Source organism: Ovis canadensis, chromosome 25, assembly GCF_042477335.2.
Source record: "Ovis canadensis isolate MfBH-ARS-UI-01 breed Bighorn chromosome 25, ARS-UI_OviCan_v2, whole genome shotgun sequence".
In the NCBI taxonomy this organism is placed as follows: Eukaryota; Metazoa; Chordata; class Mammalia; order Artiodactyla; family Bovidae; genus Ovis; species Ovis canadensis.
Genome location: NC_091269.1, coordinates 26,516,118 through 26,538,837, shown reverse-complemented (window position 1 = coordinate 26,538,837; position 22,720 = coordinate 26,516,118). Strand labels below are relative to the sequence as shown.

Sequence of the window (22,720 nt, the reverse complement as noted above, 5' to 3'; positions counted from 1 at the left end):
AGGCTATGGTTTTTCCTGTGGTCATGTATGGATGTGAGAGTTGGACTGTGAAGAAGGCTGAGCGCTGAAGAATTGATGCTTTTGAACTGTGGTGTTGGAGAAGACTCTTGAGAGTCCCTTGGACTGCAAGGAGATCCAACCAGTCCATTCTGAAGGAGATCAGCCCTGGGATTTCTTTGGAAGGAATGATGCTAAAGCTGAAACTCCAGTACTTTGGCTACCTCATGCGAAGAGTTGACTCTTTGGAAAAGACTCTGATGCTGGGAGGGATTGGGGGCAGGAGGAGAAGGGGACGACAGAGGATGAGATGGCTGGATGGCATCACGGACTCGATGGACGTGAATCTGAGTGAACTCTGAGAGTTGGTGATGGACAGGAAGGCCTGGCGTGCTGTGATTCATGGGGTCGCAAAGAGTCGGACACGACTGAGCGACTGAACTGAACTGAGGCTCAAAACTTTCCACTCAATTTAAACGTTTCTCCCCTCTCCCTTCTCATATCAAATTTATAATCAGGTTTTATTCCTTCTTTCATTGTAATGCCTTTTAGATTCATTTTTACTTCAACTTCCACTTTTTTTTTCTCATCCTTTTTTTATTTTTCCTGTCAATGATCCTTGGATGACCCCTGCGTCTCTTGTTTCAACCCAGGGCCAAATTAATGATCAAGGGATTATTTAGGATACAGTTTACACGGTTTATCTCCCTTTGTCAAAAACTCTACATAGTTCTGTGGATGTTAGAGAGAGTTCAAATTCCTAGCTGTGGTATTAAAGGTTTTACTAGGAATAAGATTCCTTTCCTGGGGGAACGGCATCAACTCCAGCTTCTAGAAAGTTCCTTCTCCAGCCCCCTGGGTGAAATTTTATCCTTTCTGGAAAACCTGATTTGATTTCCATATCCCCAGAGACGCTATCCTTGACCAGTTATTCCAGTCCTGATGTCCTTTATCACTTGGGGGCCTTAGCCTGCCTAACTCTGAATGACGTTCTGCACCCATGACTTTGACTCTGGAGGTTGGACAGGATTTTTGGCCCAACTTTCCATTACGAAGCACAGGATCCCACACTCAGTGTTAAGTTGAAAGAATGGATGTTTGAGTCAATGGCCGTGGTCCTGGCCGGATCCCTTCTTGTTAATCCTCAGTACTCCCTCTTCCTACCAGTCTGACCATGTCAGTCCGACCTCCGGACGCCACCAAACAGCTTTGGGGTGGACTGTGTCCGAATGCGGGGCAGTTCCACGTCGCCGGATCCAAACGACTTAGCCTTGGGCCAAGGACAGTGGTGCAGAGCCCGGCACTCTGTTCCTAGCTCCCGGAGGGGCCGTTCGGTGGGAACTGGGTTGGTTTTGGGAATCGCGGCCTCTAGCGCCCATTACTCGGCGGGGAACGAGGGCGACCGGACCCGAACTGCTGGGGGATTCGGTGTCGCCCCTCGCCCTCCCCCTCACGGCCATTGGGCAGCCTCCGCGGCCGGGGCGGGGCGGGGCGGGGCCCTCTCCATCTCCCCTCGGCTCCCCTCGGCTCCCCTCCCCTATTTCCCGGTGTGGGAACCTCGCGAGGCGGGACGCGCCGAGGGGCTGCCGAGGGGCGTCCGGTTACATCTCCGCCTTCCTCACCCTCCGGCCGCAGAGCTCCTCGGTGTGCGGGACGGCGCTCGGGAACATGTTGGCCACGGTCCGCCGGAGCGGAGCTGCGTGGACGCGGGCGCTGCTGCTGCAGCTGCTGTTAGCGGGGCCTGGGGGCTGCTTGAGCCGCCAGGAGCTCTTTCCTTTCGGCCCCGAACATGGGGACCTGGAGCTGGAGGCCGGGGACGACCTGGTCTCTCCAGCCCTGGAGCTGAGCACTGCGCTCCACTTCTTCGACAGATCCGACATCGACTCGGTCTACGTGAGTGCGACCCCGGGCGGGAGGTGGGGGCGGGTGGGCGAGAGGCCGCGAGGGGCTGAGGCGGCGTCTGGAGGAAGGCCCGGGCGGGCCGGGGCCGCCCGCGGAGCCGGACGGACCGGGGCGTCGTGGGCGGGCACGCGCACCCGGTGGTCGCCGGGGCCGGGGTGCGGCGCTCCGTCTCCAAGCCCCAGGGGGCTCCCGCCTCCGCCCGGCCAGCCGACGCCTCCGCGCCGCCTGGTCACGATCGCTCGAGGAGGGTCACTGGGTTCTGGGGAGCTCGCCCCGTCTGCGCCGCCTCGCGAGCGCACTGCCAGGCTCCAGGACTCTGTGACCCGGGACCCCGGGACCCGGGCGGAGTTTCCTCTCCCGCGGCAGTGGGCCGGGAAGTCTGTCCGCGTCGCGCCATTGTCCCCTGCTTTTGGGGGACAGGACCCGGTCCGCTTGGGACCAGGCGCCGGACGAAGGCCAGAGCTGGGTAGCAGCTGGCTCGCGGGCCCCGGGACTCCTGTAGGTGCCGGGGCAGATAAAGACCGCCAAGCCCAGCTCTCGGCCCGGGGAATGCAGTCGACAGCCCCTGCATTTGTGTGTGCGGACTCCGGATACGTCTTGGCAATGATTCTGCTCTGTGTCCAGAGTTCAGGGCTGGGAAAGCAGAGCGCCCCGGTGATCCAATTTCCTGTAGCCAACCATTGTCACCGTGGGGGGTGGGGAGCCAGATGGGGAGAGGGACAGGGAGGGACCTTTCGCTCTCTGGACCCTTCTCCGGACTGGCTGGGCGCGGGGACGCTGTCAACTTGGGAAAGTACTTTCGTGCCGCCTCCTGTCGCTGCCGCGCACCATGTGGATTTCATATAAAGCTGTGTGCATTCCAGAAGAGGGGCGGGGGAACAACTCCAACAGCGGCTGGAGCCTGTCCTGCCCCTGACATGGCTCTGCTGGTCTGATCTCGGCAAACTGCGCCCAGGACAACACCCACGTGGAGCTTGTCGGCTTTGCAGAAAAAGAATGAGTCCTTGAATTCTCCACCCATAGAGAGTGTCCCCTTGCTATCCCCACCGCCCTGACCTCCTTAGGCAGTGTGCTGTAGCCTAGAAAACTCCCTCTTAGGTTTTTAAATGTGCAAGATAAAATCCACAGGATTGCCAAGGAAATAAATTCTGTTGAAATAAGAGTTAAAATATTTTAAAAAAATTGTTTGAAGTAAGATATGTCATTAAAAAAAAAGAATTATATTAAATAACAAGGTGAAGCAGTGGCTCCAGTGTATGGTCAGCTAATGACTGAACTTTCAAGGTCATGGGACTGTAAACAGTATTCAGAGACACCTACTATACACCTACACCTCAGTTCAGTCGCTTAGTCGTGTCGGACTCTCCCAGTCCATCACCAACTCCCGGAGTTCACTCAGACTCACGTCCATGGAGTCCTACACCTACTATAGTGACTGTATAGTGATAGGAGCATATGTGTGACTTCTGTTAGTGGCATAGTCATTAAGCGTTAATAGAGTTGTTGCCTACACTTACAATGGAAGGAAATGCTAAATTTGGGTTATGAGCTACTGAAAATTAAGTTTATTTTTCTAAGTTAACAGACCCATGAATTCTGTGGGGAGCAGGTAGTCATTGGATCCTAAGTTCAGAACCTCCATGTTAAATTCGAGCTCTTCTCCTCTCTTTTACTTGTGGCATCAGACTAAACACATTACATTCTACAGACCTAGATAATCTATTGTTGAAAAGTGACTCCTGTCAATCCACACCTTCTGAGTCTCTTTCTTTGTTTATAAAAATGTTTATTTATTTGGCTGCACCGGGTCTTGATTGTGGCATGCAGAGTCTTTAGTTGCAGCCTGAGTATCTTTTTTTTTTTCTTTTTAAGTTGCGGCTTTGGAACCCTTAGTTGTGGCATATGGGATCTATTCTCTGACCAGGGATTGAACCCTAGCTCTCTGCATCGGGAGCTTGGAGTATTAGCCCCTGGACCACCAGGGAAGTCCCCTGAGCCTATTTGGGGTTTTAATCTACATATCAAGGAGAAAGACTCCCAGAGCTCTCTTCACATCTTAACTTCTGTGCTACAGGTTCAGTTCCCAGGAAGGACTCTGAGATAGAGATTGTAAGTGAAAGCGTTAGTCACTTAGTCATGTTGGACTCTTTGCAACCCCATGGACTGTAGCTGGCCAGGCTCCTCTGTCCGTGGGACTCTCCAGGAAGAATATTGGAGTGGGTTGCCAGTCCCTTCTCCAGGGGATCTTCCCGACCCCGGGATCAAACCCAGGTCTCCCAAATTGCATGCAGATTCTTTACTGTCTGAGCCACCAGGGAAGCCCTGAGATAGAGATTAGCAGGCAGGTTATTTCATTAGGGGGAGCTCCTCAGATCCACCCCTGTGGAAGGGAGGGCAGTGAAGTAGCTGAGCTGCAATGAAGGTCAGCAAGATGCCTGCCACCCCTCTGGGAGCTCTTGAGGTGGGATAAGACTTTCAAACCTCTCTCAAGTCTCCTGAGAAGGTGATCAATGATTAGATTAGGGCTGACCTGGACGGAGTTATGACCCTTGGGTGAGGCAGTTTTTTCCATGGAAACAACAGGCAGTGTCAAAGAGGAGGGCTGTGGGCTGCATTCCCGGGAGCTGAAGGGGGATCTGGTGCCATGTCAGCGTCCACCACTATCTGTTGTGTAGATCCTCTTTAGCTGGTGGAAACCCTTACAGGGCTTTGAATGAAAAAGCGAATTGACAGGGAGTGTGAGTATGAACTAGATGGTCTGTACTGTTCTGGGCACTAGATTAGAAAAAAGAAAGGAAGGCCATCGAAATGGAAAACAGTTGCTGGGTGAGTATATCTACAGGTGTCAGGGTCTAGCTAGTCTTACATTATTTAATCCTCACAGCAACTTGCCCCTCTTTTTTCAGATGAAGAAATACTCAAGGCCATAGCATCAATTAAAAATGCCCAAGCTAGGATATCAGCCCAAGTCTATGTCTGACTCATAATGCATTCAACATCAACCCTAAAACATGCCATGGACCAAAGGGATTGCTGTGAATTAGAGTAGTGAGGGAAGATTTTACAGAGGAGATTACACTTAAGATTTTTTTAATTTAAATTTATTTATTTTAATTGGAGGCTAATTACTTTACAAGATTGTATTGGTTTTGCCATACATCAGCATGAATCCACCGCGGGTGTACACATGTTCCCCATCCTGAACCCCCCTCCCTCCTCCCTCCCTGTACCATCCCTCTGGGTCATCCCAATGCACCAGCCCCAAGCATCCTGTATCCTGCATCAAACCTGGACTGGCGATTCGTTTCTTTTTTTTTTTTTTACTTTATTTTACTTTACAATACTGTATTGGTTTTTCCATACATTGACATGAATCCGCCACAGGTGTACATGAGTTCCCAAACATGAACCCCCCTCCTGCCTCCCACCCCATATCATCTCTCTGGATCATCCCTGTGCACCAGCCCCAAGCATCCTGTATCCTGCATCGAACATAGACTGGCGATTCGTTTCTTACGTGATAGTATACATGTTTCAACGCCATTCTCCCAAATCATCCCACCCTCTCCCTCTCCCAGAGTCCAAAAGACGGTTCTATACATCTGTGTCTCTTTTGCTGTCTCACATACAGAGTTATCATTACCATCTTTCTAAATTCCATATATATATGTGTTAGTATACTGTATTGGTGTTTTTCTTTCTGGCTTACTTCACTCAGTATAATCGGCTCCAGTTTCATCCACCTCATTAGAACTGATTCAGATGTATTCTTTGTAATGGCTGAGTAATACTCCATTGTGTATATGTACCACAGGTTTCTTATCCATTCATCTGCTGATGGACATCTAGGTTGCTTCCACGTCCTGGTATTACAAACAGTGCTGTGATGAACATTGGGGTACACGTGTCTCTTTCAATTCTGGTTTCCTCAGTGTGTATGCCCTGCAGTGGGATTGCTGGGTCACAAGGCAGTTCTATTTCCAGCTTTTTAAGGAATCTCCACACTGTTCTCCATAGTGGCTGTACTAGTTTGCATTCCCACCAACAGTGTAAGAGGGTTCCCTTTTCTCCACACCCTCTCCAGCATTTATTGCTTGTAGCCATTCTGACTGGTGTGAAATGGTACCTCATTGTGGTTTTGATTTGCATTTCTCTGATAATGAGTGATGTTGAGCATCTTTTCATGTGTTTGTTAGCCATCTGTATGTCTTCTTTGGAGAAATGTCTATTTCGTTCTTTGGCCCATTTTTTGATTGGGTTGCTTATTTTTCTGGAATTGAGCTGCAGGAGTTGCTTGTATATTTTTGAGATTAGTTGCTTGTCAGTTGCTTCATTTGCTATTATTTTCTCCCATTATGAAGGCTATCTTTTCACCTTGCTTATAGTTTCCTTTGTTGTGCAGAAGCTTTTAATTTTAATTAGGTCCCATTTGTTTATTTTTGCTTTTATTTCCAGTATTCTGGGAGGTGGGTCATAGAGGATCCTGCTGTGATTTATGTCGGAGAGTGTTTTGCCTATGTTCTCCTCTAGAAGTTTTATAGTTTCATGGTCTTACATTTAGATCTTTAATCCATTTTGAGTTTATTTTTGTGTATGGTGTTAGAAAATGTTCTAGTTTCATTCTTTTGCAAGTGGCTGACCAGTTTTCCCAGCACCACTTGTTAAAGAGATTGTCTTTAATCCATTGTATATTCTTGCCTCCTTTGTCGAAGATAAGGTATCCATAGGTGCGTGGATTTATCTCTGGGCTTTCTATTTTGTTCCATTGATCTATATTTCTGTCTTTGTGCCAGTACCATACTGTCTTGATGACTGTGGCTTTGTAGTAGAGCCTGAAGTCAGGCAGGTTGATTCCTCCAGTTCCATTCTTCTTTCTTAAGATTGCTTTGGCTATTCGAGGTTTTTTGTATTTCCATACAAATTGTGAAATTATTTGTTCTAGCTCTGTGAAATACCATTGGTAGCTTGATAGGGCTTGCATTGAATGTATAGATTGCTTTGGGTAGTATTCTCATTTTCACTATATTGATTCTTCTGATCCATGAACATGGTATATTTCTCTATCTATTAGTGTCCTCTTTGATTTCTTTCACCAGTGTTTTATAGTTTTCTATATATAGGTCTTTAGTTTCTTTAGGTAGATATATTCCTAAGTATTTTATTCTTTCTGTTGCAATGGTGAATGGAATTGTTTCCTTAATTTCTTTTTCTATTTTCTCATTATTAGTGTATAGGAATGCAAGGGATTTCTGTGTGTTGATTTTATATCCTGCCACTTTACTATATTCATTGATTAGCTCTAGTAATTTTCTGGTGGAGTCTTTAGAGTTTTCTATGTAGAGGATCATGTCATCTGCAAACAGTGAGAGTTTTACTTCTTTTCCAATTTGGATTCCTTTTATTTCTCTTTCTGCTCTGATTGCTGTGGCCAAAACTTCTAAAACTATGTTGAATGGTAGTGGTGAAAGTGGGCACCCTTGTCTTGTTCCTGACTTTAGGGGAAATGCTTTTACATTTAAGATTTGAAAGACAGGTACAATTTCATTAGATGGAGGCAGAAATGGAGAGGCCAGAAATAGAAGATACTGCTGGAGCAAGTGCATGATGGTGGAACAAGCTTGGCAGGTGCTGGGAAAGTGAGGAATATGACCCCACTGGAGCAGAATGTTTTTGTTGGAATAGGAGGATTCTTCCTGGGATAGGCAGGTGAGGGTCAGAAAATAAATGTATCAGCCAGCTCTTGCTGTGTAACAAACAACCACAAAACCTCAGTGGCATGTAACAATAAGCATCTGTTGCTCATGTGTCTGGAATTAGTAGATGGTGGGTTCATATAGGGTGGCTTCAGCAGGAGCAACTGGGATGATCTGGTTCTACTCTAGGCAGGGAGGTGGGAAGTGTCTATCATTTATCATAGCTGTTTTGCCTAACATGGTAGCCATTTAGCTATGTATAGCTATTTTAAATTAAATTAATTAGAATGAAATAATATTAAAATTTCAGCTTTTGAATCACAATAGCTGACATTGCTGCTGTTGAATGTATACATTACCACTTTATTCTATTAGATGGTGATGTTTCAGAGGGCCAGCATGTTCTTTTTTCATGGGGATGTCAAAAATGTAAGAGAGTAAGCGGAAATGCATAGTGCTTTTTCAAGTCTTCTCTTTTGGGTCACGTTTCCTAACATCTCACAGACTAAAGCAAGTCTCATGACTGAGCCGTGGTGGGGCTAGTGGCCATCTTGGTTGCCCAGCTTGCTCTTGTGGGCCGTTGCATGATAAGATCTATTTCTCCGTGTGGAAAAACCTCATATTTTTGAAGTGGCAGTCCTGGTGATGAAGCCAGTCATTCTTTGGACCCTATCCTGAATAATGAGTGTGGAGTGGGCCAGTCTGTAAATCTGCTTAGCCAGCTCGCTGAGCCAACGAGCATATTCCGTGAGCTCTGCTGCCTTGGCCAATGCTGTGAACTCCCCCAGGCAAGAGTTCTTCAAAAACTCGATGCAGTTGTACAGAACAGTCAAGACATTTGCTTCTTTTGTTTGGAATCTTATTACCTCGATTTACTAAGGCTGGTTATCTCATGCTGACTGAAAGCTCTAATTGCCTGTAGGCCAATAGAAGAAATTCTGGAATGTGATTCAATTGCATATGATATTCTTTATGTCTTGATTCATACACATGGTGAAATGAATTAGTTATTATTTAATATGTTCAGTTGGTGTGGGAAATAAAATTCTTCCTGTGATGGAAAAACAATAAAAGGATATCCTTGGAAGAAAAAAGATTGTATCCTGACTCTCCTGACTCATCTCCTCATCTTCCTTGTGTACGACTGTCTGTGCCTGTCTCACACACACACTGCGTCTTCCACAAATTGATTTTCATTATACCACTTACACATAGGAATCTTTCCTTAGGTAGGGTAAATTTAACTCTCCTTTTAAGATCTTCTCACATTCTTCCAACTTTTACCCTACCTTCTATGCCAATGTAGGCTGCTCATTTTCTTCAAAACTTGCTTCATTCCCACCAGGGGATTACCAAGGGATTCTTGTGTGTTGTATGGGACTGTGCTAGGCGCTGGGGCTCTAAACCATGTGAAATGCAGCTTCTGAATATGACCAGATCCGTGCCCTCCTCCAGGAAGTCCCAGTGTCAGGAGGGAGCCACAGAGGAACAGGTGGTCCCAGTGCCCTGCACTGTGAATCGTGATGAAGGAACAACACTCAACACTTGAGGAGCTCAGAGTCTCCAGACAAGCTCCACTCAACTGGGTTCAGTCCCTGACCCCTAGTAGGTTTGAGCTAAGTCCTTGAAGCATTGTACTGTGATCATTGCTGATCTCATCCTCTATTCTGTCTGTCCACAAACAAATGACAAAGCCCCTAAAGTTGCAGAGTATGGTGCATTTCCTTTGTTCAGTTTTCCTTTCTTTGGGGATTATAACCAAACTCTGTGGCTTCATCTGCCTGCTCCGTGGCAGCGTCTCTGGGTTGTGTTTAAAGCACTATCCTGAGGCAATGTGCTCTAAAACTGGGCTTTCTCTCCACTGAGAGCAGAGATCGCATCTTTTTTTAAAATAAAATCCAAACCTTTCTTCTATACTTCACTCTTGGTATTAGATTTTTAAATATTTATTTTTATTTATTCATTTGACTGAGCCACATCTTAGTTTCTGCATGCAGGATCTTTAGTTGTGGCATGCAGATGCTTAGTTGCAGCATGTGGGATCTAGTTCCCTGACCAAGGGTCAAACTTGGGCCCCCTACATTGGGAGTGAGGAGTCTTAGCCACTGGACCACCAAGGAAGTCTGTGGTGTTCAATTTTTTGATGTAACTTTTGAGAAACATGTTTCACGCACAACAAACTAATGCTACTCTTTCAAAGACATCAACAAAAAGATGTCCCTTGTACATGTAATATACAGAACCATAAAATATGTCAAAATGGAAACTCCCTGCAATTTCTTAATGTGCTAGGAAGTATAGCAAAGCAAAATAAAGCATTACAGACAAATCGTGTTTAGACATTCTGGCATATATAATGTTCTTAGTGTAATTGGAATGAAACTTTTCTGTATATACGCACAAAATATTTTAGAAGCAAGTAAAGTAAACAGAAGCACCAGTTCTGTAAATTACTCTTGATCATGCAGGCAAGCAAGTCTCATATAGTTCATGGTGTTTCATTGAGGCAGCACTTGTGCCCACAGAACCTACTGACTCCGTGGCAGTTGCATTTGAGATCAAGACCAGCTTCATCTGCCATTTCCTTTTTTTCTATTATTTATTAAAAATTTTTTTTATTCGGGTCTAGTTGTTTTACAGCGTGGCTTTAGTTTCTACTGTTCAGCAAAGTGAATTAGCTGTATGTATACATATATCTCTTTTTTTGGATTCCCTCGCATTTAGGTCACCACAGAGCACGGAGTAGAGTTCCCTGTGCCATACAGTAGGTTCTCATTAGTTATCTGTTTATCAATAGTGTCACTGATATAGTGTCATCTGCCATTTCCTGAAGCAACATGCTGCTGCTGCTAAGTCGCTCAGTCATGTCCTGCTCTGTGCAATCCCGTGGACTGCAGCCTACCAGGCTCCTCCGTCCATGGGAGTTTCCAGGCAAGAGAACATACCCACTTGGTTTTGTGGTGGTGTTAGGGTGTGGGACTACTCGTCGCGTCTTCCTTTTGTTGTGTTTGAACCTTCAGCATTTCCAGTTGGTGTTCTCATGTACCTATGCTAAGTCACTTCAGTCGTGTCCGACTCTGTGTGACCCCATAGATGGCAGCCCACCAGGCTCCCCCATGTACCTATCAGGGCAAAATCTTTTCAAGGTTCATATTTTTAGTGTAGCATCTGCAGACCCAACCAGCAGCTGTGAACTTTGTCATTTTGCTGGTAGTTTGAACTTCCTGCTGCCACAGCAGGAAGCCCAGTGTTCATGCTCAAGAAATTAATTGCTTGCTTGTATAGCTACGGCTGATTCATGTTGATGTATGGCAGAAACCAACACAGTACTGTAAAGCAATTATCCTTCGATTAAAAATAAATAAATTAAAAACAACAAAAAAGAAATTAATTGTTTGGCTCTTCTGGTGGATTGCATTTTCAGCATGTGTTCTTGTAACTTTTGGATTGCTCTTCTGAATTGGTTTTTTAATCTTGGCCTTTCCAACCTTTTATAATTTCTCGTATGTCTTGGCACTCCAATTAAGTTCTTTTTTAGCAGACTACAAGCTGATTAGATGTTTCTCTATATTCAACATGTTCCCATGACTTTTTTGGCGAGGCTAGAGTCTGGGTTTGATGGGAGGTTGCATGCAGCTCTATCCTAGTTGTGAGTGGCTTGCAGGCCATCCTGGCTCCCTGAGGTTTTGTATGCCTCTTGCCATCACTCATGGACCTGCTGCACTTACTGGCACAAAGGAAGTTTATGGTTAAGTCCAAGACCACCACCCATGGTTATGCAAGTGGCTTGCAGCACAGGGCTCTGGCTGAGAGGACAGACTGGCTAAAATCCAGCCCACAGGCCACTCACCAAGTCCTGAACCTCAGCATGGGCCTTTCCATTCAGAGAAAAAAGTGCCTGCTTCTATTTTGCCTAAAGGCCTCCTGTGGTCTAACAGTGGTCCTGGATGGGTCACAGAATACTTAAGAGAGTATTAATTTCCATCAGAAGTGAAAAGGAAATTGATGAATCATGTTGATTAACTGATTTATGACTGAGGTCCAGTCATTTCATATATCACCCGGTTACTATTCAGGACCTCTTTTTATTATTAAATGAAGAGGTTTGACAGGATTATCTCTAAGGTTCGTTTTATCATGGATCTTTGATGTTCTCTGATCAAGTGACCAGATGTTGAATAGGTACCTTTACTCGCTCAGTTGCATCTGACTCTTTGAGACCCCGTGGACTGTAGCCCGCCAGGCTCCTCCGTCCATGAAATTTTCCAGGCAAGAATACTGGAGTGGGTTACCATTTCCTACTCCAGGGGATCTTCTTGACCCAAAGATCAAACCCGTGTCTCTTGAGTGTCCTGCATTGGCAGGTGGGTTCTTTACCACTGCACCACCCGGGAAGCTCTATTTCAGGACACTGGCTATTTCTTAGAAAATGTAGTGCAGTGTTGAAATACATTGTCTAGTCATTTAACAAATATTTAATTTGGATCCTCTACATGGAAAACCCTAAAGACTCCACCAGAAAATTACTAGAGCTCATCAATGAATATAGTAAAGTTGCAGGATATAAAATCAACACACAGAAATCCCTTGCATTCCTATACACTAATAATGAGAAAGTAGAAAAAGAAATTAAGGAAACAATTCCATTCACCATTGCAACGAAAAGAATAAAATACTTAGGAATATATCTTCCTAAAGAAACTAAAGACCTATATATAGAAAACTATAAAACACTGATGAAAGAAATCAAAGAGAACACTAATAGATGGAGAAATATACCATGTTCATGGATTGGAAGAATCAATATAGTGAAAATGAGTATACTACCCAAAGCAATTTACAAATTCAATGCAATCCCTATCAAGCTACCAGCCACATTTTTCACAGAACTAGAACAAATAATTTCAAGATTTGTATGGAAATACAAAAAACCTCGAATAGCCAAAGCAATCTTGAGAAAGAAGAATGGAACTGGAGGAATCAACTTGCCTGACTTCAGGCTCTACTACAAAGCCACAGTCATCAAAACAGTATGGTACTGGCACAAAGACAGACATATAGATCAATGGAACAAAATAGAAAGCCCAGAGATAAATCCACACACATATGGACACCTTATCTTTGACAAAGGAGGCAAGAATATACAATGGAGTAAAGACAATCTCTTTAACAAGTGGTGCTGGGAAAACTGGTCAACCACTTGTAAAAGAATGAAACTAGATTACTTCCTAACACCGCACACAAAAATAAACTCAAAATGGATTAAAGATCTAAATGTAAGATCAGAAACTATAAAACTCCTAGAGGAGAACATAGGCAAAACACTCTCAGACATAAATCACAGCAGGATCCTCTATGATCCACCTCCCAGAATTCTGGAAATAAAAGCAAAAATAAACAAATGGGATCTAATTAAAATTAAAAGCTTCTGCACAACAAAGGAAAATATAAGCAAGGTGAAAAGACAGCCTTCTGAATGGGAGAAAATAATAGCAAATGAAGCAACTGACAAACAACTAATCTCAAAAATATACAAGCAACTTATGCAGCTCAACTCCAGAAAAATAAACGACCCAATCAAAAAATGGGCCAAAGAACTAAATAGACATTTCTCCAAAGAAGACATACGGATGGCTAACAAACACATGAAAAGATGCTCAACATCACTCATTATTAGAGAAATGCAAATCAAAACCACAATGAGGTACCACTTCACACCAGTCAGAATGGCTGCGATCCAAAAATCTGCAAGCAATAAATGCTGGAGAGGGTGTGGAGAAAAGGGAACCCTCCTACACTGTTGGTGGGAATGCAAACTAGTACAGCCACTATGGAGAACAGTGTGGAGATTCCTTAAAAAATTGCAAATAGAACTACCTTATGACCCAGCAATCCCACTTCTGGGCATACACACCGAGGAAACCAGAATTGAAAGAGACACATGTACCCCAATGTTCATCGCAGCACTGTTTATAATAGCCAGGACATGGAAACAACCTAGATGTCCATCAGCAGATGAATGGATAAGAAAGCTGTGGTACATATACACAATGGAGTATTACTCAGCCGTTAAAAAGAATTCATTTGAATCAGTTCTGTTGAGATGGATGAAACTGGAGCCGATTATACAGAGTGAAGTAAGCCAGAAAGAAAAACACCAATACAGTATACTAACACATATATATGGAATTTAGGAAGATGGCAATGACGACCCTGTATGCAAGACAGGGAAAGAGACACAGATGTGTATAACGGACTTTTGGACTCAGAGGGAGAGGGAGAGGGTAGGATGATTTGGGAGAATGCCATTCTAACATGTATACTATCATGTGAATTGAATCGCCAGTCTATGTCTGACGCAGGATGCAGCATGCTTGGGGCTGGTGCATGGGGATGACCCAGAAAGATGTTATGGGGAGGGAGGTGGGAGGGGGGTTCATGTTTGGGAATGCATGTAAGAATTAAAGATTTTAAAATTTAAAAAAAAATAAATAAAATAAAATGTTAATACTCATAAAAAAAAAAAAACAAAAAAAAACACAAATATTTAATTTGTTGCCTAACATGCCAGGACCAGTGCTAAGCTTTGGAGGTAGAGATTGAACCCAGACCAGTGTTGTTTTTGCTCTTCATAGCCTAGTGAGGAAGAAGTATCAGTAATGATACAGATCATTGACCAGTTGCCGCTGTGATAAGTGCTATGAAGAAGAAGTTCATGTATTGTGGTGAAACTGAGGTAGGTGGAGGGTCAGGAGGATCTTCTCAACCTGAAACTGAAGCCTGGAAAAAGGGGGTTAGCCATGTGAAAAAGGGAAAGGTCAGGATGGTGGCTCACTACTGAGTGTAAGACCAGGAGCAGGTAGAGAGGAAAAGCTTGGCATGTCTTTGGGATGGGATGAGAGCCAATGATGTGAGTGAGAGTGGTGGGGCAAGAACTGGAGGAGCTAAGCCAGACTTGGACACGCCAGCTCAAAGCCCTCCAAGCATTTCCCTTTGCGCTTGACATCCAGCTTCTCACCACGTGTCTGCAACTTGCATGGTGCAGCCGCGCTGGCTATCTGCCCTCATCCTATTGCCCTGCTCTTCTCTCATGCCAGACTGCTGCCTCAGCAGCCACTTTTTCTTCCTTGAGTGCAGCCAGCTTGTCCCACCCTGGTGCAGGCTCTTCTCTCTCCTCTGATCTCCGTGTGTCTGCACCTGCCTGTCACGCAGGTGCTCACACGCAGACCCCCATGTGTGATGTTTTGTTGCATTGTCGATTTCATCCCAGCATGTGTAGCCACCTAAAACTAGTTTGTTTATTTGTTCACTTGTTTGTTACTCGTCTTTTTTCACTAGACTCTGAGCCCTTTGAGGGTGGGGCAGTCTGACCTGACTTATTCACCGCTCTCTGCCTGGTACCGGGAGTAGTGTCTGGGGGACAGTAGGTGCTTTGTTATGGTTTGTTGAATGAATGAAGGAAGGAATGACTCCTAGGTATTTCTTTTTTCTATAAAGCAGTGGGATGCCATTAGAGATTCTGAGTCAATGAGTGACTTGATTTTTTAAAATTTTTATTTTATATTGGAGTATGTGTGTGTGTTAACTGCTTAGTTGTGTTCAATCTTTGCGACCCTGTGGACTGTAGCCTGCCAGGTTCCTCAGTCCGTGGAATTCTCCGGCAAGAGTACTGGAGTGGGTTGCCATTTCCTTCTCCAGTATTGGAGTATAGTTGATTTACAATGTTGCGTTAGTTCCAGGTATACAGCAAAGTGATTCAATTATATATAATTACTGCATATATTTATTTTTCAAATCATTTTCCCATTTAGGTTATTATAGAATATTGAATAGACTTCCCTGTGTTATATAGTATCCTTGTTGGTTATCAACAACAATATCCTTGTTGGTTATCTGTTTTAAATATAGCAGTGTGTAATTTCAATCCCACGATCCTAATTTATCCCCATCCCCTCCTGACATGATTTATTTTTAAAAGATTTTCATTTCCTCAACAAAAAAAATGGTGTTAGAGAAAAAGGAGGGACAACTGCCTAGATTAAAAGGGTTTTAGAAACAAGTTAGTCAAATGCAAAGTGAGGACTTTGTTGAATCCTGCTGGAGACAAAGTGGCCGGAAAAGACATTTTTGAGACAAACTGCTTTTCTAGAAGAGCTACATATGGAGTTATTGATGGGTGAAATAATCTGATGCCTTGGATTTCATTTAAAATACTTCAAAAGAGAAAAAAAATAATGCGCATATGTGGAAAGAACAGATAAAATGAGAACTAGAGCGTGTGGATACTTTTGGTGATTCTTGTGTGTTTGAAATTTTTCCCTTGTAAGTAACTTATCATAAGAAGCTTTTAAAAAATTATGCTGCCTCCGGATAGATGATTTTGGGGGGAAGTGTGGAGGAGGAAGAGTAAAGTCCACAGCTAGAGACCTGTTGCCAGCGTACAGGGGAGGGTGTGACAGTGTCTGGACAGGGGTTGTGTGTGTAAGGAGGCTTGCTCGCGTGTTATCACATCTGAGACATGCCGCCGCCTTGTGAGGTCATTCGGGCAGGTGATAGGACCAGCCCCATATTATAGAGAGGAAAACTGACCCCTGCAGCTTGTCAAATACCTTGTCACAATACATTCAGCTAGTGCTGAGGTGGACCTTGAGCTCGGATCTTACATTCCTAGCTCCGTGGTCTTTGTGCTGTGCCACCTTGGACACTGATTTCTTCCCTTCCTTCACTGATTTATTCATTTCACAGTCTCTTATCAGCACTGTAGTGTACAGATTTGGGGGCCAGGTGTGTGTGGCTACATCAGATGATGAGTGACACCTCATATGGTTCCTGCTGTCACGGAACTCACTACTGACACACCATTCACACTGCATCACAACATACACCACATCACAACACTCACCATTGCATTGCTTGTGAAAACAGTTGGTTCTTAGTCCTTAAGGAGCAGGCTTATTAACTCGGGTAAATTTTTTCCTTTTTATTTTATCTGGCTGTGGCACGGGGCATGTGGGGTCTTAGTTTCCCCACCAGGGGTTGGACCTGTGCCCCTGCAGTGGAAGTGCCATCTTAACTACTTGACTGCTAGGGAAGTCCCTTCAATTTTCACTCAGAAGTGTTTTCACACAGATACAAAAAAGGGGAGAAATGAGTATCATGAACACCCATAGACACATTACATAAATGTAACCATTGTTAGCATTTTCCCTATTTAATTAATTCTTTACTCATGTATCCAAAGTAAATTAAAGTCAGTATGACATTTCCTCACTAAATATTTTATATGCATTCCTAAAACAATAAGAGCATTTCCCTAACCAGCATACTTTTATCTCACTAAACAAAATCGTCCGTGTGTTAGTCACTCAGTCGTGTCCAACTCCTTGTGATCCCATAGAGTGTAGCCTTCCAGGCTTCTCTGTCTATGGAATTCTCCAGGCAAGAATACTGGAGTGAGTTGCCATTTTCTCCTCCAGGGGATCTTCCAGACCCAGGGATCAAACCCAGGTCTCCTGCATTGCAGGCAGATTCTTTACTGCCTGAGTCACCAGGGAAGCCCTAACAAAATCAATAATAACAAAAACAAAATCAACAATAATTTCCTATTTTCAGTTTAAGCCTTGTCCATATCAAATCTCTGATATCCCCAAAGCTGTCTTTATAAGCTAGAATTATTCGGATTGGGGACCAAAGAATGACAGGTGCTGCATTTGACTTTTTAGTCTCTTTTAATTTTACCGATCCTCTCCCCACTTTTGATTTATCAAGTTATTTAAGAGTCACTGCTTATTGTCCTATATAATGTCCTATTTTCTGCATTTGACTTTTTCTGTAATGTAGTCTAGCCTGTTATTGCATCTCTATAATTTCTGAAAACTGGTAATTTGGAAATATTCAGGTTAAACATTGTTTTTGTTAGAAAACATAGAATTTTACTTTAAAATTAACTTGGGGAATAGTAAGACAGTGCAAATGGGTGAAAAAAAAAACTTGCAAAAATACTGCTAAGTTTTCTTACTAGCCTGGCCTTCAGCCCCATTGGTCTCTCCCCAGAGACAATTACTATTCATGAATTTTTTCTCTCCTTGCAGAGAGATTCTCAAATGTACAAACATGTGTGTGTACACATTCCTTCTGGTTTTGTCCACTTCCTTGATTTTCTAAATAACAGCTTTATGAGATATAATTTATGTACTATAAAATTCACCCCTTTACAGTGTACAACTCAATGATTTTGTATATCCGAGGGAATTGTGCAACCATCATCATGGTCTGGTAGGCTGCCGTCTATGGGGTTGCACAGAGTTGGACCCGACTGAAGTGACTTAGCAGCAGCAGCATGGTCTAACTCTGGAATATTTTGCTCACACCTCACCCTACTCCACGCCACCCCCACCCAAACAAACCCAGTAACCTTTAGCAATCATTCCCATCTCCCACCACCTCCCTCAGCCCCTGGAAACCACTTATCTACTGCCCGTCTCTATGGACATATCTGCTCTGGACTTTTCACATAAATAGAATCATACAACATGTGATCCTTTGTGACGGATTCCTTTCACCCTGCATAACATTTTCAAGGCTTGTCCGCTTTGTTGTACATGTCAGTTCCTGGTTCTATGACTAAATAATATTCTGTTGTTGAATTTGTCCATCCATAAGCTTATGGATATTCAGCTTGTTTCTCCTTTCTGGCTGTTAGGAATAATGCTGCTGTGAATGTCGTGTCCAGGTTTTGTGTGGACATCTGCTTTCAGGTCTCTTAGATATACCTAGGAGTGGAATTGTGTATGGATGTGAGAGTTGGACTGTGAAGAAGGCTGAGCGCCGAAGAATGGATGCTTTTGAACTGTGGTGTTGGAGAAGACTCTTGAGAGTCCCTTGGACTGCAAGGAGATCCAACCAGTCCATTCTGAAGGAGATCAGTCCTGGGTGTTCTTTGGAAAGAATGATGCTAAAGCTGAAACTCCAGTACTCTGGCCACCTCATGCGAAGAGTTGACTCATTGGAAAAGACTCTGATGCTGGGAGGGATTGGGGGCAGGAGGAGAAGGGGACGACCGAGGATGAGATGGCTGGATGGCATCACTGACTCAATGGACGTGAGTCTGAGTGAACTCCGGGAGTTGATGATGGACAGGGAGGCCTGGCATGCTGCGATTCATGGGGTTGCAAAGAGTCGGACATGACTGAGCGACTGAACTGAACTGAACTGAACTGAACTAATGGTAACTCTATGTTTAATATTTTGAGGAACTGTCAAACCAGTTTTCAAAGAAGCTGTACCATTTAACATTCCCATCAGCAACGTATGAGGGTTCCAGTTTCTCCACATCACCCTCAACACTCATTGTTATCTAACTTTATGATTTTAGCCATCCTAGTGGGTGTAATGTGGTATCTCATTGTGCTTTTGATTTGCATGTCCCTGATGCTAATGATGTTGAGCATATTTTCATGTCCTTATTGGCTGTTTGTATATCTGCTTTGGAGAAACAACTGTTCATATCCCTTGCTCATTTTTAATTGGGTTTGTATTTTCATTGATGAGCAGGTTAAACATTTAACAAGAATATTTCATGAATGAGGCTGTGCATGTCACACTGTATAACATCAGGAGGCAAATGATGTCTGCTTACCCTGTTAGCTGCTCGTGTTAAGGTGATGACAGCTTAGATCATGTCTGTTGGGTTACATTTTTCCTCTTGTGAGCAGGGAGCAAGCAATGGGGTGATACTTTGACTTTACACAGCTGTCCTCATGCCCACCAACCTTTCACTTAATGTCTTTGGCAACTATTGATACTCTGCCTAAATCAATTACTAAATTAAGGGTTGCAAAATGGTGTTCTATTTTGTCTTGCTTGTTGGCTTGTTGCCTTTGCTGTTTGGTTTCTAGCATTCTTTCAGTTAATACAGTATTAGCTGGCTTCACATGTGGAGTGAGTGAAGTAAAAGTCCTTCATCAAATGGGGTTTGGGGTTATACTGACATGGTTCATTCTGGAAAGGCAGATGAGTGCTTAATTCTTTTCTTGTGATATTTGATGTTCAAATTAAGGGGTTGATATAATCCAAATTCAGGGAGTCCTGGTACCCTAGTCAGCACAGGTGAACGTCTGATTTCTCCATCGGAGGTGTTAGAGAGGCAGGCTTCTCCCCAGAGACTGCCGGTTTGGACAAGGTCCTTCTCTTCCCTTCCCTGATCACCTGCTGTTCTGGAGTGCTGAAGGACACTTCTACCTCTTCCATGATAGACACATCAGAAGTTAAAATTTAAAGACTCTCAACCACTTTTCAATGTCTCAGTAGTAATTCCCTGCAGAAGAAATGGCCAAATGATCCAGAGCCTCTCATTAGGCATTAGCTGGATTAAGTTTAAAACATTGACTCATCTTTTAACTATTACCCTAGGTTGCCCCTTGTTTTTAATCTGCTAATCCTTTTGTTTCTGTCTCTAATTCAAGCCAGAGTCATTGCCCTGGCTCAGTGGGGTTAAGAGAAAACATTTGCAATTGACTCAAGAGTTTTGTTCTGGCACTTTTGTTGTAACCATGTGTTCTGGGAAACAAACTCACTCAGAAGGACAATGCAGATAGTGGAGTGCAGTTTATTACACCGGCGGGCCCAAGGCAGAGTCTCCTCTTAGCCAAGGACCCCGACCAGTTTTTGTGAAAACCTTATATACCCTAAGTGTACGTGCCCAAACCCACCTCCCCAAATTCCCTGAAACTAGTCTGAGCAAAGGAAAAGAAAGATACAATCAAAGTTGGCCTGTGATTCATATGCCTTAAGCCTAAGCAGTTAACAGTGGACAATTATCAATAGGCCTGTGGTCATACCCCAATAAGCATAATAGAATTTATGATTCTATTTGGTTACACAGATAATTAGGGTATTCTTTTAGGCAACAGAGAGTCTAGGTACGAGCCCTGGGGCTCTTCCATCCAGGGGGCCTGGTTTTCCAGTTGGTATGTCGTTTCCATAGATACTGGGCATCTAGCTCAAAGTCCACAGTCCGGCTCAAGATAGAGTCCTGCTTTCAAGATGGAGCCATTCCGTCTGTTTCCTCCTTCATTCCCCCCTCTTGATGCTCTTAACTCATAATATGAGCATCACTCATAGGGATATATTGTGCCCTGACTCTCCGACCTCCAGTTTGGGAGAACGCCATCAACTTTTGGGTTACAAAGTTCATAATACACTGTAAAATAAAGGGTCCACAAAGCAGAACTATCAAGGCAACTATAGCAATGGTAAATATAGTTTTCCACCAATCACCCTTCACCCAGATAGGACCAAAATCCAAAAAGAAAGATTATCATCAGACATAACTTTTACCTGACCTTTCATGTCATCTGCTGCTGCTAAGTCACTTCAGTCGTGTCTGACTCATATCATCTAGGGTGGCTGATATATAGCCGGATAAATCAGGAATATATACACAACATTCAACATTGATTATAGCACAGGTCCCTCTTTGTACTGAAACTATGGTTAGTCTCAAGATGATACCAGCAAGTCCTTGTCGCAGCAGTTGATTGTAGAGCTTCACCTCTTGTTCTTCTGACCTTGGTTTCACAGGGGTCAGTGGGGTCCTTTTGGGTAGTCCGCTGGTGTCCTCCAGGTCTGCGTGGTATGCTCTCTTCACCCTCACGTGGAGGATCCAGGGAGTGACACCTGCAACTTTAACTGCAGCAGGGCTGGTTAGAACAACAGTATATGAACCCTTCCAATGTGGGGCCAAGGAGTCATGTTTCCAGTCCTTGACCACACCTGATCCCCGGGCACAAATTTGTGAATCTGTTCCCCAAGGGGGAATGGCGCCCTTTCTTTTACAAACTTAGTTACCTAATTTATTACTGTACCCAGTTGTTCCATCTGCTGTGAAATCTTATCTCCCCTTACCTGAGGCAAATTTGTTGACACCTGTTTTATTATGGGAGGAGGCCTCCCATACACAGTTTTGTATGGAGAAGAGCCTTGGGACTGTGGGGTCATCCTGAGTCTTGAGCAGAGCCGTCGGAAACAAGTCCACCCAGGAACAGTCAGTCTCTAAGATCCACTTGGAGAGTGTCTCTTTAAGTGTTCAGTTGGTTCCTTCCACCATCCCAGAACTCTGGGGCCTATATGCTGTATGTAATTTCCGCTTGATATTTAAAGTTTTGCTTACTTGTTATACTAAATCAGTTACGAAAGCTGGGCCATTGTTTGATCCAATGCTGGTAGGAAATCCAAATCTGGAACCTATCTCCCTAAGCAGGCACCAGGCTACTTTTGATGTTCTTTCAGTCGGCGTAGGAAAAGCTTCTACCCGTCCCGAGAACATACATATTATGACCAGCAGGTAATGGTAGTGTTGATGAGGTTTCATTTCAGTGAAGTCCACATCCGGATGTTCAAAGGGCAGCGAGCCTTTCACCTGAATCCCTGGAGGTTTCTGTCTGTGCCGAGAGGCAGCCTTGACCTGTGAGCAGGCAGTGCAGTTCTGAGATTTTGTCCTGCATAGGGAAGAGAGGCAGAGAACCAAGAAATATTTTCAAATTAGCTCTTCCAATTTGTCATGGCCTAGATGGGTCACTTGGTGCGTTTGGCTTACCAGAGTGGGTGCCAGCTCCTCCGGTACCAATAATTTGCCACTTGGCAATTTTCACCATCCCTTTTCAGTCTTGATGGCCCCTTCTGCTTTGGCTGGTTGGTTTTGGGCTTCAGTGTATTTTGGAGAGTCTAACTTTAGCTCAGGTAGCTCCGCCAATATGAGAGCTTTAATAGGGGCTTCACTTGTCACCCCCAAGCCCTCAGATGCTTGTTTAGCAGTCTTATCTGCCAGTCTGTTCCCTGAGCCTGGAGGGTATCCTCTTTGTGACGTCCTCAGCAGTGTATGACTGCAACCCTTTGTGGTTTCCAGGCAGCGTCTGCTAAGTCGCTTCAGTCGTGTCTGACTCTGTGCGACCCCATAGATGGCAGCCAACCAGGCTCCCCCGTCCCTGGGATTCTCCAGGCAAGAACACTGGAGTGGGTTGCCATTTCCTTCTCCAATGCATGGAAGTGAAAAGTGAAAGTGAAGACGCTCAGTCGTGTCCGACTCTTGGCGACCCCATGGACTGCAGCCTACCAGGCTCCTCTGTCCA

General features: G+C 44.2%; 1 protein-coding gene across 1 annotated transcript in view; it reads left to right on the top strand.

Moving 5' to 3' along the window:
* The first annotated feature begins 579 nt into the window (after nucleotides 1-579).
* The window catches only part of NID1 (nidogen 1), a 102,333-nt gene continuing 80,192 nt past the window's right edge, over nucleotides 580-22,720 (top strand). The window contains exon 1 of the mRNA XM_069571596.1: nucleotides 580-1,890. Within this exon, the coding sequence (XP_069427697.1) occupies nucleotides 1,666-1,890 (225 nt within the window). The 5' untranslated portion in view covers nucleotides 580-1,665. The remainder of the gene's footprint in view (nucleotides 1,891-22,720) is intronic.